The 20,266-nt window shown below is 49.3% G+C and overlaps 1 protein-coding gene and 1 long non-coding RNA gene across 3 annotated transcripts in view; both read right to left on the bottom strand.

Annotated features, from left to right (window-relative positions):
• ASPG (asparaginase) overlaps positions 1 to 15,387 on the bottom strand; it is a 76,397-nt gene extending 61,010 nt beyond the window's left edge. The window contains exon 1 of one of the 2 annotated variants that reach the window (XM_040410878.1): positions 14,941 to 15,387. In XM_040410878.1, the coding sequence (XP_040266812.1) occupies positions 14,941 to 15,220 (280 nt within the window). In that variant the 5' untranslated portion in view covers positions 15,221 to 15,387. The remainder of the gene's footprint in view (positions 1 to 14,940) is intronic. The other variant, XM_040410877.1, reaches the window with a different exon arrangement.
• LOC120981392 overlaps positions 1 to 20,266 on the bottom strand; it is a 643,721-nt gene that overhangs the window by 134,736 nt on the left and 488,719 nt on the right. The window lies entirely within an intron of this gene.

The following is a 20,266-nucleotide window of genomic DNA, read 5'->3' as shown; positions in this document are numbered from 1 at the left end:
GTTCTGTCTTTTTGCGGAACGCAACACCACAGAAGCACTCCATAGTGCTCCGTTCCATAACTCCGGATTTGCTGACCCATTCAAGTAAATGGGTCCGCATCCGTGATGCGGAATTCACACGGCTGGTGATCCGTGTAATGCGGCTCACAGCACGGGCACGGAGCCCTTACGTTCGTGTGAACAAGCCCATAGCTGCATCAATCCCTCTGTTATGCCTCCAGAAAATGTATGCATTTTTACAGGCGATACCAATGGGCTGTCCATGCACAGTCTGACACGGTCCAACCAGCGCTGACAGAATCAGACTGTGTAGAGACAACACCCCCTTGACAAGGGGAACGCCGACACCCAGCTGTCAATTTCTTCTTAAGTTTCTAGGAGAAATAACAGAGGAGCAGCACAACACGCAGGCTCCAGAATTGTTATTTCATGGGGAATACCGGTGGTCGCTGCACCAGAGGAGTCAGGAGAGGACGGGTGCTCTTCTAGATGAAACATTAGCCACATGACACGATGCAATGTCACAATGTCACAATAGACCCAGGCAATGCCTCAGTGGTGAGAAACAATGGCTGCCATCAACTACGCCTAAAACTGTGTAAGAAACACAATGAAGCCGGTAGCAGAGTAGGTTCCCATGAGTTACATCCTGGATAATGGTTGCAAAAACTTGTCTTGAAAGGTTAAACTTGCTCCTACAGAATTTCCTCCAGCGCTGTACTGTGTAGCTGAAGGCGTCCCCTGCCAATCATTACATTCCTAATCTTGCAGTCCCATTGCATCAGGTTATCTCACACAGTCCGTCCGTGCAGATGTTCCTATGTATACACAGGGCCACTACGCCATGCAGATACCAGCATTCACTCCTATGTACAGTATGTAATCGCTGGTCACGGGGAGACCATCTCTAGAAACCGCTCCCAAGCCTACATGGCCGGCAGCAAAAGGAGATAAAACGTAGACTTTAGGTTTAGTGCAGTTTAAGGTCCATAGAACCCAAATCCAATGCTGGATTTACACGGCCTGACACTTGGGAAGAAACATTCCTGATAATCTACCTGTCTAAGGCTCCATTCACACGTCCGCAGTTCTGTTCCGCATTTTGCAAAAATGTGGAACGCACATTGCCGGTGTCCGTGTTTTAGGGATCCGCAAAACACATACAGATGTGTTAATGGACCCTTAAGGTGCTGGAAATCACCCGATGAACGAGCAAAATGCTCGTTCATTGGGAAAATAATCGGAAGTGCGGACACCTGAATCATCGTTCCTGGGCAGCAGGCCTTGCAGCCTAAACAGCACTAATGCCCAAAAACTATGCAGCTGTAGGGGGACGAGCGATCGCTCATCCCTGGTGTTGAGCGAACTTGCGTTTTAAGTTCGGGTTATCGAAGAATCCCGTTATGGTCCGTGGTAACACTACTCCTCCCCATACTGTGGAGGTGATCGCAGCATGTTAATGCTGAGCTGCTTCTCGCATAGTCCAAATGCAGTACAAGGATCAGCCTTAGATTTCTGCTGCAGGATTTTCTGGCTGGGGCTACAAGGCGCCGCGCAACAATTGTGACATGCTGCGACTGCAACACGCCTGTCACTAAAAAATAAAAAATCCATCCAATTTGGATTTCTGTGCGACCATCATGTTGCAGTGGCGCCGTGTAGTCCTAGCCCTAGGGCCTATACTCTAGTCCAGGGCTGGCCAACCTGAGGCTCTCCAGCTGTTGCAAAACTACAACTCCCAGCATGCCTAGACTGCTTACAGCTATCAGCCTACAGCAGGGCATGGTGGGAAATGTAGTTTCACAACAGCTGGAGAGCCGCAGGTTGGCCAGCCCTGCTCTAGTCCTTCTCGCAGGAATGAAACTTTATGTGACCTGGACATGTGCGAGATACATCTGTCCATATGATAGAGCAGGCACGCTCAACCTGCGGCCCTCCAGCTGTTGTAAAATTGCAACTCCCACAACACCCTGCTGTAGGCTGTTCAGGCATGCTGGGAGTTGTAGTTTTGCAACAGCTTGGAGGGCCGCAGGTTGAGCATGCCTGTGATAGACCATGGGTAGGTGGAATACTATTCTTGTGCATTTGCCTTCCTAGTGATGTGACGGTGATGGAGGTTACACGCGTGACAAATTCTCAGCACCATAGCTTTGGGTTCATGTTCCTATTTCAGACGTATTGTGGCCAGCCTGTGTTACTCAATACTTGTAGTCGTCACATGGTATAAGAGGAACGCATACAATTACGCTGTACTGTGACCGCACACACACAACCTTCACGGCCCGTCATATAAACTGTAGGCCGGTCATAAAACCTCGCTATACAATACACAGCACATGCAGGTTGTAGAGGACACACAGCACAGTCCCTGGATCGTCCTCTTCATTCAGCTTTTCTAAAGGTGACCGTACACATTAGTCTAAAGTTGATAAAAAACAGACAATTTCAACCAAATGAACATTCGCCGGTTGAAATTTAACAAACGATTGTTTTAGCCGAGCAATGACAAAACATTACCGCCCACCAAGAGGTCGGCTGTGTGTGTGTAATATTCTCGTCCGATATTTTTCTTTAAAAGAACGTTCCTGGAAAGATCTTTCATGATCGTTCACCAGATGTTTGTTCAACCATCAACCGACTTCTATCTAATCTCTATGGCCAACTTTACGATCCACTCACACGTCCATAGTGTACGGATCCGCAATACACCCAGGGGTCACCCCCATAGAAATGCCTATTCTTGTCCACAATTGCGGACAAGAATAGGACATGTTCTATTTTTTTCAGGAGCCGCGGACCAGAAGATCGGGGGCGCGCTCCGGAAATGCGGATGCGGACAGCACACTGTGTGCTGTCCGCATCCATTCTGTCCCCATAGAGAATGAATGGGTCCGCACCCGTTCCACAGATTTGCGGAACGGCTGCGGACCCATTATTACGGACTTGTGAATGGAGCCTTAAGCTGCATTTACACAAGACAATAATCATCCAGATTAATCGGGAATGACTGTTCCTGCACACGATCGTTCCCGACAATCTGCCCGTGTAAATGTGCCGCCGATCACCCAATGAACGACCGAAACGCACATCTACACGGGCAGATCGGGTGATCCTGTTGTTCGTGCAGGCACCACCGATCATGGCTTTTAGGCAGCAGATCGTGCGGTATAAACAGCGACCTGCTGCTCAGAAACCATGATTCTCGTCCTCATACTGTGAAGGAGATCACATGCAGCGGTCTCCTTCACTGAACGAGCAGCCGACGTTCAGGAGGGAGCGCTTCCTTGCCGACAATTGGCTTTAGAATCAACCCGTGTAAATTATGAGGTGCCGCCACTCAGAAGATGGCAGCGGGGGCAAGGCTGCTGGGAGGAAAGCCTTATAGCGGTTATCTCCTCAATGCAACCCCTTGAGAGGTCGTATGAACATCATAGTAGATGCAGTTTTTTTTCTTAAAAAGGTAACAGCATTAGGGCTCATGCACAGGACATGTTCTATTTTTTTGCTGATCGGACATGCGGACATAAAGACACGGAGTCATTGATGTGAATGGTTCTGTATACGGACCTGTAAAAAAGGAAAGAAAATGGAAGAAAACTAAGGTTTAGTCTTACCGGTAAACGGTTTTCCAGGAGTCCGACATGACAGTACCCACTGGAGGATGTCCTATTGGATCTCTGTAGGGACAGGAAGCGTGAGAGGTTAAAAGGCCCCTCCCCTACCCTCCCACCAGTGTTCTTTCCAATTACTACACCAGATAGGATCCAACGTATTTATTAAACTTCCATGTTAGACACACATCGGAAAGATAATTTTAAGGATCCTGGCAATAACTGAAAAGAATTATGGGGGGGAAAATAACGGGTACTGTCATGTCGGACTCCTGGAAAACCGTTTACCGGTAAGACTAAACCTTAGTTTCCAGGACGTCCCTCCATGACAGTACCCACTGGAGAACTACCAGCTAAACAACTAGGGGGGGACCACAGCCTGAAGGACCTTGCGACCAAATGCCAGATCCTGGTTGGCCAGGGAATCTAATCTATAGTGCTTAATGAATGTAGAGAAACTGGACCAGGTTGCGGCCTTGCAAATCTGCTCTACAGAAGCATCTGCTTTCTCTGCCCACGATGATGCGACTGCTCTGGTGGAGTGGGCTCTTAAGGGAAACGGACAAGAAAGTCCTTTTTGTGAGTAAGTCTCTCGAATCAAGTCTCTGATCCAGCGGGCTAGAGTTTGTTTCGAGGCCTTGTTGCCTCTGTTCTTTCCCCCAAAGGAAACAAAGAGGTTCTGTGATCTTCTCCACGGCTCCGTCCTTTGGAGGTAGGCGAGAATGGTTCTTCTTACGTCGAGGCAATGGAACCTTTCTTCTTTCGCATTCTTAGGGGAGGTACAAAAGGAGGGAAGAATTATTTCCTGCTCTCTGTGAAACGGTGATACCACTTTTGGCAAGAAAGATGGGTCTAATTTCAGAATGACTCTGTCATCCAGAATCCTCAAGAATGGTTCTCTGATGGAGAGGGCCTGAATCTCCCCAATTCTACGAGCTGTGGTAATAGCTAGTAAGAAAACAGCTTTAAGGGAAAGCATTTTATCTGATAATTGGTCAATAGGCTCAAAGGGGGGCCTACAAAGACTCTCTAGGACTACATTTAAGTCCCATGGGGGAACCGTCTGTCTAACAGTGGGTCTTAACCTGGAAATCGATTTAACAAACCTCCTAATCCACCTGTGGTCGGCCAGAGGGGTGTCAAGAAAATTACTCAAAGCCGAAATCTGGACCTTAAGGGTACTGGGCTTTAGGCCCAGGTCGAACCCTGCCTGTAAAAAGTCCAGAATGCAGCCTATAGATGGGACCGAGATTCCTGGATGAGTGTCTGCGAGCCATGATAAAAACCTTTTCCATATTTTTAAGTATATGGCAGAGGTTACCGGTTTTCGGCTCTGCTGCAAGGTTGAGATTACCTTATCCGAAAGGCCCTTACTTCTCAGGATCTGCCTCTCAGGATCCAGGCTGTTAGCATTAACTTCTCGAGATTCGGGTGTTCCAGGGGCCCCTGAACGAGAAGGTCCTTCCTTGCTGGAAGGGCTATTGGGTCTTCTAGGAGTAAGTCCGTCAAGAGCGGAAACCAGGCTCTCTTTGGCCAGGCTGGGGCTATCAGGATAAGGGTCGCTGAGCAAGCCTTTAGTTTTTTCAGGACCAGCGGAATTAAAGGAAACGGAGGAAAGGCATAAGCTAATTCCATGTCCCATTTGTGGGATAAGGCGTCTACCCCCCTCGGATTGTCTCTGGGGTTCAGGGAGAAGAATTGATCTACCTGGGTGTTCCTTCTGGAGGCAAATAGGTCTATCTGTGGGAACCCCCATTGATGGCATATTTGAAGGAAAACTTCCCGGTTTAGACACCATTCGCCTGCATCGAGACAGTGTCTGCTCAGAAAGTCTGCCGTGGAGTTCTCTGTCCCCTTTAAGTGGACCGCTGTCACCGAGAGGACTTTCCTCTCTGCCCAGTGAAATATTTTTCCGGATAACTCCAGAAGTAGAGGGTTCCTGGTACCCCCCTGACGCTTCAGGTAACATACAGTGGTTATGTTGTCTGACAGCACTCTGATGTGGTGGTCGGAGAGAATATATTCGGCTGATATTAGTGTCTTCCATACCGCCTTCAGCTCCCTGTAGTTTGATGATCTGCGGCTGTCCAGGGTGGACCATTTGCCCTGGAAGACATGTCCTTCCAGATGGGCCCCCCAACCCCACTGGCTTGCATCCGTGGTGATGATTATAGAAGGAGAGAGGTTCCAGGCAACCCCCTTCTCTAGGTTTCCGGGATTGGTCCACCAGGATAGAGAATCTAGACACCGCCTTGTAAGTGTTACCTTCGAGTCCAAGGACTGATGATCCCGGTCCCAAGCTGCCAGCACTGCGGACTGTAGGCCCCTGGAATGGAACTGGGCCCACGGGATCACTGAGATGCATGAAGTCATTAGGCCAAGGATCTTCATTGCCTCCCTTAAAGTATGACCCTTCTGTTTCTGGAAGGTCAAAATCTTTCTCCTTATCGTCTCCTGTTTGGATTCTGGAAGGAAGGAGAACTGACTTTCTGTGTCCAAGAGAACCCCTAAGAACTGTTTTTTGGTGTTTGGTACCAGGTCGGATTTGGGGTAATTTATCACCCAACCTAGATCCTTGAAGAGGGCTAAGGTCTGATGAATACTGCCCTCTAGATCTTGTTTTGTGTTGGCTATAAGAAGAAAATCGTCCAAATATGGAACAATCCTTATTTGCTGCTTTCTCAAATGCGCCACCATTTCCGTGATGACTTTTGTAAAGATTCGAGGGGCTGAAGAGATTCCAAAGGGGAGACACTGGAATTGATAATGAAGAACCGTCCCCTCCTGAATGACTGCAAACCTGAGATATTTCTGGTGTAGGGGGTGAATCGGGATGTGGTAATACGCATCCTTCAGGTCCAAGGTGCATAGAAGGTCTCCCTCTGAAATCAACGGAATTGCCGACTTTATGGATTCCATTTTGAATTTGTGATAGGTTAATGATTTGTTCAGGGACTTCAAATTGATAATTGTCCTGAAGGATCCGTCTGGTTTCTTTATTAGAAAGAGACTTGAGTAATGACCTAGAAATTTCTGATTTTCCGGAACCTGGACGATAGCATTTAATTTTAGTAGTTTCTGCACGTCCAGACCTAATTGATTCTGCTGACTCACTGAATGGACTTTTGTAACCAGGAATCTTTCCGGGGGAGGACCACGGAAATCTAATTTTACCCCTTCTCGGATGGTTTTTAGGATCCACTGGTTTTGGGTAATCCGAGTCCAGGATTCCCAAAATAAGCGGAGCCTGCCCCCTACTGGCCTGATGTCATTGCTTACTTGGGCCTGAGTTGGGATTGAAGAGGAACCCCCTACCTCTCCCTCCTTTAGGGTAGCTCCATCTACCTGTTTTACCTTTCCCTCTCTCTGAGGGTGTATACTGTTTGGAGGTCTTACGAAAGGGCTGCACAGGCTTTTTTGCTTTTCCCTCCGGAAACCCTTTCTTTTTATCGGCTGCGCTTTCCAGAATGGAATCAAGGACCTGGCCGAAAAGGTATGTTCCGGTGAAGGGAATTGCGCATAATTTGTTTTTAGAGGCAATGTCTCCTGTCCAGGATTTGAGCCAGAGGGCCCGTCTTGCAGTATTCGTAAGAGCGTCGTTCCTGGCAGCGAAACGAATGGACTCTGCTGAGGCATCCGCCATGAAGGATGCAGCAAATTTTAATAAGGGTAAGGACTCAAGAATTTCCTCCCTGGAGGTTTTCATCTTGAGATGCTCCTCCAGTTGCTCCAGCCATAAGCACATAGCTCGAGCCACTGAGGTTGCTGAAATGTTAGCATTAATAGTGGCCGCTGAGGATTCCCAGGCCTTCTTCAGGAGTCCATCTATTTTCCGGTCCATGGGGTCTTTTAATTGTGAAGAATCCTCAAATGGAATAGATGTCTTCTTCACCACCTTGGCCACCTGGATGTCGACTTTTGGAATTTCATCCCAAAGTTTAGTCTCCTCTGGATTGAAGGCCAGTCTGCTCTTGAATTCCCTGGGAATATAGAGCTTTTTGTCACCTTCTTCCCATTCCTCTTTGATCAGATCTTGAAGGTAAGAATTCACCGGGAAAATCTTTCTTTTCCTGGCCCTTAATCCGCCGAACATCTCGTCCTGTATAGAACGTTTCGGCTCCTCCTCCTCCACTGCCATGGTCTGCCTTACTGCAGTAAGGAGCGAGTCCAGCTGATCCGAGGAAAACAGGTATTTCCTTGGCTCCTCTGACATTGAAGGGGGGATCTGATCCTCCCGATCGTCTGAAGGGTACCCGGTTTCTTCCTCTGAATCCGATACTAAGTGTACCCTGGTACGCTTGGACGGAGGGGAAGCGGGAACTGGAAGAGAAGGGGGCTGATTCATTCCGGCCGCCTGTACTTCCTCCCTGACGATGGTTCTCAGCTCTTCCAGGAAGGATGGTTGTTCTTCCTTCAGGATCCTTGCTAAGCAATCCATGCAGAGGGCTTTTTTATACGACTCAGACAGCTTTTTTGTGCATGTCGCACACTTCTTAGCTTTTTTCTTGGTGTCTCCATGCGGTCTATGTCCCGCCTCTTTTTCCACCTTAATAGGGGGAGAAGGAGATATAAAAACCAGCCTAGGGGGAACTATACACCTGCCAGCCGGATACTACTTACATTACTCTGGACGAGGGGGTCAGCTATCGCATCTAGCTTGCTCACACCTTGGCCCTCCATGATGCAACCGCCACATAAGCATACATCATAGCATTTAAATAAGGTTCCTACCTTACAGGCCCTCCCCTCATCGCCGCCGGGACCGCCTCCTCTTCTGGGGGACTCTTCCATAGAAAAATCAACCCCACATGCGAGGCCCCAAACCGAGGCCTCCAGCATGTATGCGCGCCGCCATCTTGGACGCGTCACTTCCGGGTCATCAGGAAGAGACGCCGATCGCGTCATCGAGGAGGGCGGAGCCGCTGCTGAGCGCAGAGCTCCGTCGGAGAAGCCGCTCAGCGTCCGGGTACCTGCGGCCTGCTCCGGAAAAAAAGGTACCGGACAAGCTAGGGGACCCCTCCCAGAGGGGTGCTGGCTTTTAGGCCCCACGGAGGCTGAAGAGGAGAGGCAAGAGCCCCCCGACCAGCCTCGGCCTAGTGTTTTCTCCCTACATTAAGCAGGGATCCTCTCACTGCTCCTATCCTTGTAGGGACAGGAAGAACACTGGTGGGAGGGTAGGGGAGGGGCCTTTTAACCTCTCACGCTTCCTGTCCCTACAGAGATCCAATAGGACATCCTCCAGTGGGTACTGTCATGGAGGGACGTCCTGGAAAATACATTTGTGTGCATGAGCCCTTAAAGTGAACTTTTAATGGCATAGTGACATATCAAAGGTTTTGATCGGTGGGGGTCCGAGTAGCGAGACATTCGCCAATCACTAGAACAAGGAGTGAGAGCCGCTCACATAGAAAGCTCTCTCTCCTTGCCGCAGAAGACGGACTCAATAAAATGTCTATGCCCTGGTCTACCTCATCGAGTCCCATAGAGAATAAACTGAGCGGCAGCGCAAATGCTCAGGAACACGGGACATAGTCATCAGGGAAGAGAAGGGTCGCAGCAGAGGGGACCCCACGAATCAGAAATATATCACCTGGAAGGTATGCCCTAACGGTAGTCATACAAATTAAACCAGGTATCAGCAACCTCCGGCACTCCAGACGTTCTGAAACTACAACTCCCATAATGCCTCATTCACTTTTATGGCAGCTAGAAGAATGCTGGGAGCTGTAGTTCCACAGCAGCTGTAGGGACGAAGATTGCTGTTCCCTGTATTAGACAGAAGTAGGCTGATGAATGATGAATCACGTGCATTACAAGGGGTAAAAACTGGCGGTTTCTCTAAGGCCACTTTCACACTAGCAGTTTTGCTGGATCGGGCAGGGTTCAGCAAAAACGCTTCCGTTACTGATAATACAACCATCTACATCCGTTACGAACGGATCCGGTTGTATTATTTTTAACATAGCCAAGACGGATCCATCATGAACTCCATTGAAAGTCAATGGGGGACGGATCAGTTTTCGATTGTGTGAGAGAAAACTGATAAGTCCCCATTGACTTTCATTGTGGGTCATGACTGATCCGTTTTGCTCCGCATCCCATGACGGAAAGCAAACGTTTGCTCTTCGGTATGAGAACGGAACGGAATGCATTTTGGAGCACTGCGTTCTGTTCAGTTACGTTTTGTCCCCATTGACGAAAGCGTTTTTTCCAGGTATTGAGATCCTATGACGGATCTCAATACCGGAAAAGTTAAACGCAAGTGTGAAAGTAGCCTTATCCAGGCTGTTGCTGTGGAGGTTATTTACGGCTGCCCCCGCACAGATTCAACCGCAGCGCCCGTGTAACCAAAGTCTCGAAGCACTGTAGCACATAGAAGATACAGCAGATAACGTCACCTCCACAAATGGATTTTAAAAAAAAATAATAAAATTCGGATTACTAACACAAAGAGAGATAAGACATGGCCGTGGCTACAACCGGCCACATATTACCTGGTAGTCATGCCAAGATTATTCCGTATAAATCATTTTTGGTGACGACAAATCAAAATCAGTGAGTTAAGTAACTGGATGGATTTGTAGAGGATTCTGGCCAAAATACACTAAGCATAAAAAACACCATCAGGCGCCAACAAGAACCAAACAAATATTGTGCGAAATGTTATCAGCGGAGAGATAAGACCCTGACGAGGCCGGAGCTTCCATAACAACAACGTTTACTTATTAACTGCACAGTTATGTCTCATCACAAACACTCGGTAACAGGAGGTTATCCCTGATCGACTGGATAGGAGATAAACGTTAGATGGGTGGGGGTCTGACCACTGGGAACCCTACCGATTATGAGAACGGGGGGTCCCATGTCACTCATTTGAAGGGAGCATTGGTCCAGCATGCATGCTGTGTGTGAGAGGCGGAGGTGGCTGAGCAATGATCTCCGGTGGTCCCATGGCCTGGAGTGAAGGTCCAGCATGAGCACCATGGGGGGCAGGGCACCTCCATTCTCAAGACCGTTTGGGGTTCCAGCTATGGAGTGCATAGTGGATAACTTGCAGTTACCAAAATAATTCTTTTATTCAGATTCCTGTGTAAATAACTACCAGAGAATACCCCTACTTTCTACGCAGCTGATTTTGACAAAGGCAGTGTGAACGCACCCTTAGGGCCCTTGCAGACGAGCGTTGGTCGCGTTGAGAGTCTGCATCGCAGCCCCCGGCCTGAACACCCAGCGCTGCCGGGCGTCACACAGCATTATATTGATTCATGATGCTATGTAACCAGTAGGCCTCTTTCACACGACCGTATGGCTTTTTCAGTGTTTTGTAGTCCGTTTTTTCACGGATCCCTTGTTCCGTTTTTCCGTATGGCATATGCAGTAATTACATAGAAAAAAAATTGGGCTGGGTTATAAAATCTTCAATAGATGGTTCCGCAAAAACGGAACGGATACGGAAGACATACGGATGTATTTCCGTATGCAATCCGTTTTTTTTTTTTTGCGGACCCATCGACTTGAATGGAGCCACGGAACGATAATAGGACATGTTGTATCTTTCAACGGAATGGAAAAATGAAAATACGGAAACGGAATGCATATGGAGTACATTTTTTTTTTTTTGCGGAACCATTGAAATGAATGGTTACGTTTACGGAATGCAAAAAATGGGCCGTAAATGAAAAAAAAAAAAAGAAGTTGTGTGAAAGAGGCCTTACGTTTCTGGAATGTATTGGATAACACTGACATAATGCTGCCGGTGTTATCCAATACATTCCAGAACTGTAAAGGTTACATAGCATCATAAATCAATATAAAGCTATGTGGCGCCCGGCAGCGATGGGAGGTCAGGACGGGAGCTGCGATGCGGACTCGCGGGAGGAACGCTGCAAGGGGCCTTCTACTTCTCACAGCTAAAGGCAGCATTACGCCCAGCGAGAGTCAGGCAATCAGCGCTAACAAGCCTTCGTAGGAACGTTCGTCAGTGGTGATCTGTGTAATACTGCTGCCGATTACTTGATGAATGAACAATCGCTCATTCATCGGGTAATCACAATTTTTAACCAAGTTAACAAAATTATTGTTATGATTCCCACATTGGAATCGCTTGTGTGAATCAGCCCTAAGAGTTTACTACAAGACAAGAAAACCTCCCTAGAAGAATAAATCCATCTCCAGGAGACGGGGAACCTCTCACCGCTCCCGACAGGTCGGCTTTAATAGCTCCATGCATTCCTCATGTAATAACAATTCTGGAGAAGCTATTCTTATGGCTCTATGTTGTGCTGTTCCTTTATTATTCCTACTAGAAGTTATGAATGAATTGCTATTAGCCTTCAGTAAGGGTACAGAGGGAGGTAACCAGTTGGGGGGGTGTACCTGCACAGACTTCACTCTATCCAATCAGTGCTGCCAATTTCAGTCTGTGCAGGTACACCCCCACCCCCCAACTGGTTACCTCCCTCTGTACCCTTACTGAAGGCTAATAGCAATTCATTCATAACTTCTAAAAAAGGAATGGTACAACACAGATTCATAAGAATAGATGCTCCAGAATTGTTATTACACTGGGAATACATGAAGCTAATAAAACAGGCATGTCAGGAGCGGTGAGAGGTCCTCTTTAAAGTGGTCCTGGAATAAAACTAAAAGTGGCCTAACAGCATCAAAAACCACAGTGCAACACAAAATAATTCCCCCGGCAACACAAGATGCCTTCTCAGAAGCTGCCCCCTCCTTGGTGGCCAGCATAAGCTGCCACGTTCTGTTCTCCTACTGCAGTCCCTGGAGGACGGCAATACAACTGACATCAAGAAATATGGCCGCCAGCCAGGTACATCACTACTTGACACCCCCAGCGTTAAGTGACTTACCTGGCTGGTGGTCGTGAGGAGGGCTCGGTCATCGGCCCAATGGTAGATTTCCCTGTAGAGTCTATGACTAACCCGCCCCCGACCTCATGCCTAACTACAATGTAGATGTGCAGAGAGCATAGTCTAGACTGGATACAAGAGATGAGAAGAAGTATTAGGACTGTTTGGCCTCATTCACACAGCAGATTTTGTCGGTGCCGTTCCTGCAGCCGCAGATTATTTCCACACGGCGGTCAATAAAGGACATGTCCTTTTCTGGCAATGGATACTGGGACCTGCAGCTCGTGTCCGTCCATGGAGCAGCCCTTCTGAATGGCGCTGCAGCAGCGGGCAGACGCGCCATATTCAATAGGCAAAACCGCAGCAGAAGCCCGAGGGTCAACCTTAGGTTTCTGCCTGAAAATGCCACAGTGACTGAAAGAAAGTGGAGATCTTGAAAACAGTGAGGAATTGAAAAGCTCAGAATATAAGAAAGAGGGAGGAGGTTCCATTACACAACGCCGGCTCTGTCCTTCTACTAGTGCGGCTCGTCTAGATGTAATAGACCGACGAGGTGTTCAGGGTCTGCGTAGACTTCAGCGACATAACTAAGGTCTCCTGTGCGGAGGCGGCATGTTACCGTCAGAAATAGCCCACCGACATCAACAGTGCCACAGTACACTTAAAGGGGTTTGAACCTGGACACATCCCCCTTCTTCCCCCACTCAGACCCTGTGACATGAAATGCTCCGATGTTTTTTTGTTTATATTTTTACACTGCTAGGCGGTAGGTGTTGCCAGTGACGTCACCGGGCTCACTGCTAGGCGGGAGCCTCCGCCTAGCTTACCCATTAAGAGCCCGATACGTCACCGGATCTCCAGCAAAAGCCCTTTCCCTGCGCGATTCATGTCAGAGGGGCTGAGTGGGGGAAGAAGGGGATATGTCCGGGTTCAGCCCTTTAAATGCTATCTGTCAGCAGTTTTGTACCTATGACACTGGCTGACCTGTTCCATGTGCGCTTGGCAGATAAAGGCATCCGTGTTGGTCCCATGTTCATATGTGCCCGCATTGAAATATGATGTTTTAAAATATGCAAATGAGCCTCTAGGAGCAACAGGGGGGGGGGGGGATGTTGTTGTTACACCTAGAGGCTCTGCTCTCTCTGCGCTTTGACAGGGCCAGGCGTTGTGGCGATTTCCCTGCCTGATCCTGTCAATCCAAGTGGAGAAGGCGCAGCAGTTGCAGAGAGAGCAGAGCCTCGAAGGGTGTAACGGTAACGCCCCCGTTGCTCGTAGAGGCTAATTTGCATACATTAAAACATCATTTTTCTCAGCTATGTGAACACATATGAACATGGGACCAACACAGATGCCTTCAGCTGCCAAGCGCACATGTAACAGGTCAGCCACTGTCATAGGTACAGAACTGCTGACAGATGCCGTTTACATGGGTTCTCACCAGTGGTGGGGGGGTCTGGGAGTCGGACCCCCACTGATCAGATCCTGATGACCTATTGAGAAATTACCAATCCTGCGCCATCAATTAGACGCCCCCATACACATTCATTATGGGGTCATATGACTTACCCAATGTGTAAGGAGCCATTTATTTTAGCAAGAATATTCCCACTAATCGCCTGCAACGTGGACTTTGCCGCAGATATCCCCCATAGCATGGCGTTAAGATTTAACTCTTTACAAACTGATTCCACCACATATGCGCTAGTACAGTACCTCAAAGAAAAGCTGCCCCATCTGAACATGGCCTTAAAGGGAACCTGTCACCTGGATTTTGTGTATAGAGCTGAGGACATGGGTTGCTAGATGGCCGCTAGCACATCCGCAATACCCAGTCCCCATAGCTCTGTGTGCTTTTATTGTGTAAAAAAAACTATTTGATACATATGCAAATTAACCTGAGATGAGTCCTGTATGTGAGATGAGTCAGGGACCGGACTCATCAGGTTAATTTGCATATGTATCAAATCAGTTTTTTTACACAATAAAAGCACACAGAGCTATGGGGACTGGATATTGCGGATGTTCTAGCAGCGATCTAGCAACCCATGTCCTCAGGTCTATACACAAAATCCCGGTGACAGGTTCCCTTTAATGTTCAAGTTTGTTCAGTCAGGGGGTAAATCATACGGTGTACAATTGGGGAACGCTATATGGCCGCCCCCGCAGCTTCCAGGGGGGTCGTCACCCAACTTTCCAAGAAATTTCAATGGCCAACTGAGCAGAATATAGAGAGTTATATCTATAGCGATACATCATCCAGTGGGACGGTGGGGGCTGTAGTGGGGGCAAACCTCCATTACCAAAGAGAAATTCAGCCCCTCAGCTCCAGTACATAGAACCTGCAGCTCACCAGCTGATATGCAACTACAACTCCCATCATACACTGCTGGTGTAAAACTACAGCTGAGCATAGTGGGAGTTGTGGCTTCCCCTCCCCCCAGCACACAATGGCCGGTCACCTTCGTTGTGGTACATCATGCCGATGGTGCCCCCGGTGTTCACCACCAGCACCCGGGCCTCGCTCACTATGCTGCTCAGGCTCTCCTGGGACCCGGACAGGCTCTGGCTCTTGGACAGCTTCCTCTTGCGGCTGCTGCTGGGTGGGCCTGGTGGTCGCGGGGGCTGCATGGCTGATGCTTCTTGGTCCAGCACGTCCAGGTGGGTGTGTGACAGGGCCTTGGAGAGCCGGGACACCGGCGTGTGAGGGGAGATGATGCCCGCTCTGTCCTTCTCCGCCATGCTACCGCTGCTGATAACTGTGAGGGCGAGAGGAAACTCCCCCCACGTGTGGAGTAAACTAACCCTCCCACACAAGACACGGCCCCGGGAAGGAGCCACTGACGACCAGGAGGGAGGGGGAGTGAGCGACTCCTTATCGTCTACTGTGGTAGGTGCAGCTGACAGGATGGAGAGGTCACCAACTACTGCAAGAGACCAGCGGAGTGATGCAATGCTGTGACGTGTCTCAGGCGGCTATGTGCCGGGGGATACTGCCGTGTAGCGGGCTAGGGGCAGCGGTGTACTATGGCAAAGGGCTGGAGGGGGTGTACTGTGGCAAAGGGCTGGAGGGGGTGTAATGTGGCAAAGGGCTGGAGGGGGTGTAATGTGGCAAAGGGCTGGAGGGGGTGTAATGTGGCAAAGGGCTGGAGGGGGTGTAATGTGGCAAAGGGCTGGAGGGGGTGTAATGTGGCAAAGGGCTGGAGGGGGTGTAATGTGGCAAAGGGCTGGAGGGGGTGTAATGTGGCAAAGGGCTGGAGGGGGTGTAATGTGGCAAAGGGCTGGAGGGGGTGTAATGTGGCAAAGGGCTGGAGGGGGTGTAATGTGGCAAAGGGCTGGAGGGGGTGTAATGTGGCAAAGGGCTGGAGGCGGTGTAATGTGGCAAAGGGCTGGAGGGGGTGTAATGTGGCAAAGGGCTGGAGGGGGTGTAATGTGGCAAAGGTCTGGAGGGGGTGTAATGTGGCAAAGGGCTGGAGGGGGTGTAATGTGGCAAAGGGCTGGAGGGGGTGTAATGTGGCATAGGGCTGGAGGGGGTGTACTGTGGCATAGGGCTGGAGGGGGTGTACTGTGGCAAAGGGCTGGAGGGGGTGTAATGTGGCAAAGGGCTGGAGGGGGTGTAATGTGGCAAAGGGCTGGAGGGGGTGTAATGTGGCAAAGGGCTGGAGGGGGTGTAATGTGGCAAAGGGCTGGAGGGGGTGTAATGTGGCAAAGGGCTGGAGGGGGTGTAATGTGGCAAAGGGCTGGAGGGGGTGTAATGTGGCAAAGGGCTGGAGGGGGTGTAATGTGGCATAGGGCTGGAGGGGGTGTAATGTGGCAAAGGGCTGGAGGGGGTGTAATGTGGCAAAGGGCTGGAGGGGGTGTAATGTGGCAAAGGGCTGGAGGGGGTGTAATGTGGCAAAGGGCTGGAGGGGGTGTAATGTGGCAAAGGGCTGGAGGGGGTGTAATGTGGCAAAGGGCTGGAGGGGGTGTAATGTGGCAAAGGGCTGGAGGGGGTGTAATGTGGCAAAGGGCTGGAGGGGGTGTAATGTGGCAAAGGGCTGGAGGGGGTGTAATGTGGCAAAGGGCTGGAGGGGGTGTAATGTGGCAAAGGGCTGGAGGGGGTGTAATGTGGCAAAGGGCTGGAGGGGGTGTAATGTGGCAAAGGGCTGGAGGGGGTGTAATGTGGCAAAGGGCTGGAGGGGGTGTAATGTGGCAAAGGGCTGGAGGGGGTGTAATGTGGCAAAGGGCTGGAGGGGGTGTAATGTGGCAAAGGGCTGGAGGGGGTGTAATGTGGCAAAGGGCTGGAGGGGGTGTAATGTGGCAAAGGGCTGGAGGGGGTGTAATGTGGCAAAGGGCTGGAGGGGGTGTAATGTGGCAAAGGGCTGGAGGGGGTGTAATGTGGCAAAGGGCTGGAGGGGGTGTAATGTGGCAAAGGGCTGGAGGGGGTGTAATGTGGCAAAGGGCTGGAGGGGGTGTAATGTGGCAAAGGGCTGGAGGGGGTGTAATGTGGCAAAGGGCTGGAGGGGGTGTAATGTGGCAAAGGGCTGGAGGGGGTGTAATGTGGCAAAGGGCTGGAGGGGGTGTAATGTGGCAAAGGGCTGGAGGGGGTGTAATGTGGCAAAGGGCTGGAGGGGGTGTAATGTGGCAAAGGGCTGGAGGGGGTGTAATGTGGCAAAGGGCTGGAGGGGGTGTAATGTGGCAAAGGGCTGGAGGGGGTGTAATGTGGCAAAGGGCTGGAGGGGGTGTAATGTGGCAAAGGGCTGGCGGCGGTGTAATGTGGCAAAGGGCTGGAGGGGGTGTAATGTGGCAAAGGGCTGGAGGGGGTGTAATGTGGCAAAGGGCTGGAGGGGGTGTAATGTGGTAAAAGGCTGGAGGGGGTGTAATGTGGTAAAAGGCTGGAGGGGGTGTAATATGGTAAAGGGCTGGAGGGGGTGTATATCTCAGCCTGAATGCTTAGATGGGTGAACTAAAAAGAATGCAGGGTTGTGTGAGCAAAGTATAGTTAGCTGAGGCAGGTTTCCTAAGTGTTTTTATGGTATAATGGATAGTTTGGTATATGGACCTGCCATTCCCTCCCACTCCAGTACATTTTCTCCTAGCCTGAGATGAACCCAGGTGTAGCTGCTGGGCTCATTACTGTAGGGGAGAAATACAAGCGTCAAAAGCTCATTCCTGGTCAGTAGTGTTGAGCGATCTTGTGTTTTAAGTTCGGCGTCTAAAGTTCGGGTTATCAAGTATCCGGTTATGGATTCCGCTACCACGGACCATAACGGAATTTAGAATCCATAACGCGATTCTTCGATAACCCGACGCCGAACTTAAAACACAAGTTCGCTCAACACTAAGGCTAGGTCTACACGACGACATTTGTCGCGCGACAATTTTTATAATGGCAGTCTATGGTGTCACACTGCAACATGCTGCGACTGCGACGCAACAGTCGCAGAAAATCCATTCGAGATGGATTTTTCTGCGACTGTCGCGTCGCAGTCGCAGCATGTTCCAGTGCGACACCATAGACTGCCATTATAAAAATTGTTGCGCGACATTGGTGCAACAAAATGTAGCGCTACAAATGTTGCAGTGTAGTTGTGCCCTATTTGTCGCGCGACTTATTGTCATCGTGCAGACCTAGCCTAATGGTCAGAGCTTAGAGACTGCATGACCTGTTGCGGCTCTGCAAAGCCCGTTCCCCCCCCTTCCCATTTGATCTGAAGTACCGAGGTGAGGTAACCTTCTGTTAGGCCTGTTTCACACTTGTGTTGTGGCTTTCCGGTTTTAAGATCCAGAAAAGGTTCTCAAAACCCGGCCAAACAGATCAGTTTTGTCCCCACTCATTGCACTCATTGTCAGTGGAGACAAAACTGATCAGGATGCGCTCCATTCCATTTTGTTGCAGTGGTTTTGTCTCCTGTCTGAAAAACGGACCTTGCCTGAAAATCTATTTATGGCCTCCTGCACACGACCGTACGGCTTTTTCAGTGTTTTGTGGTCCGTTTTTCACGGATCCGTTGTTCCGTTTTTTGTTTCTGTTGTGTTTCCGTTTTTCCCTATGGCGTATACAGTAATTACGTAGATAAAATTGGGCTGGGCATAACATTTTCAATAGATGGTTCCGCAAAAAACGGAACGGAAATGGAAGACATACGGATGCATTTCTGTATGTGTTCTGTTTTTTTGCGGACCCATTGACTTGAATGGAGCCACGGAACGTGATTTGCGGGCAATAATAGGACATGTTCTATCTTTAAGCGGAACGGAAATACGGAAACGGAATGCATACGGAGTACATTCAGTTTTTTTTGCGGAACCATTGAAATGAATGGTTCCGTATACGGAACGCAAAAAACGGCCAGTAAACGGGGGGGAAAAAACGGTCATGTGCAGGAGGCCTTAGGCTGGGTTCACACGGGCGTTGCGGGAAAATGTGCGGGTACACCCATAATTTTTTCGCGCGAGTGCAAAACATTGTAATGCGTTTTGCACTCGTGTGAGAAAAATCGCGCGTGTTTGGTACCCAAACCCGAACTTCTTCACAGAAGTTCGGGCTTGGGATCGGTGTTTTGTAGATTGTATTATTTTCCCTTATAACATGGTTATAAGGGAAAATAATACATTCTTAATACAGAATGCATAGTAAAATAGCGCTGGAGGGGTTAAAAAAATAATAATAATAATTTAACTCACCTTAGTCCACTTGATCGCGTAGCCGGCATCTCTTCTGTCTCCTTTGCCCCCGCGACTACCAGGCATTCATTACAGGTAAAGGACCTTTGGTGACGTCACTCCGGTCATCACATGATCCATCACCATGGTAAAAGATCATGTGATGACCGGAGTGACGTCACCAAAGGTCCTTTTCCTGCAATCAGCAAAGAAGGAGACAGAAGAGAAGCCGGGCTGCGCGATCAAGTGGACTATGGTGAGTTTAATTATTATTTTTTTTAACCCTTCCAGACCTATTTTACTATGTATTCAGAATGCTATTATTTTCCCTTATACCATGTTATAAGGGAAAATAATAATGATCGGGTCTCCATCCCGATCGTCTCCTAGCAACCGTGCGTGAAAATCGCACCGCATCCGCACTTGCTTGCAGATGCTTGCGATTTTCACGCAACCCCATTCACTTCTATGGGGCCTGCGTTGCGTGAAAAACGCTGAATATAGAGCATGCTGCGATTTTCAGGCAACGCACAAGTGATGCGTGAAAATCACCGCTCATCTGAACAGCCCCATAGAAATGAATGGGTCCGGATTCAGTGCGGGTGCAATACGTTCACCTACCGCATTGCACCCGCGCGGAAATCTCGCCCGTGTGAACGCAGCCTTAGTCAACTGTGCTGCATCAGTGTTTTATTTTTTTTTGGTAGCATTGAATTACAATGATTTTCATACCGGTTCTGATTTGTTCAGTTAAGATTTAATACAGCTGGATCAGGCCGAAACGGATGCATCCGCATGTATTAAATGGCACATTTTCATTTAATTCCGGTTTTGAGATCTTCTGCCGGATCTCAAAATCGGGTTTCTGTCACTAGAATTTTCACTGTTAAACTGGCTGACATTAGCGATGTGCTACTGTCAGCTGCACCTAACGCTGCTCTTCTTGTGATTATCCGCGCCCCCGTTACTGCAGAATTCTTACTTTTATAATATGTAAATGAGCCTCTAGGATCGGGGGGGGGGGGGGGGGGGGGGTGTTGCTCCTGCATCTGAAGGCTCCCGTCTCCCACCTCAAGTCACGCCTTCCAAGTGTTGATTGACAGGGCCAGGCAGCGTTCGCATCCTTCTGCCTGCCCTGTGCCC

This window comes from Bufo bufo, chromosome 11, assembly GCF_905171765.1.
Source record: "Bufo bufo chromosome 11, aBufBuf1.1, whole genome shotgun sequence".
NCBI classification, from domain to species: Eukaryota; Metazoa; Chordata; class Amphibia; order Anura; family Bufonidae; genus Bufo; species Bufo bufo.
Note: the sequence above shows the minus strand (reverse complement) of the source record. Positions and strands in the feature narration are given on the sequence as shown.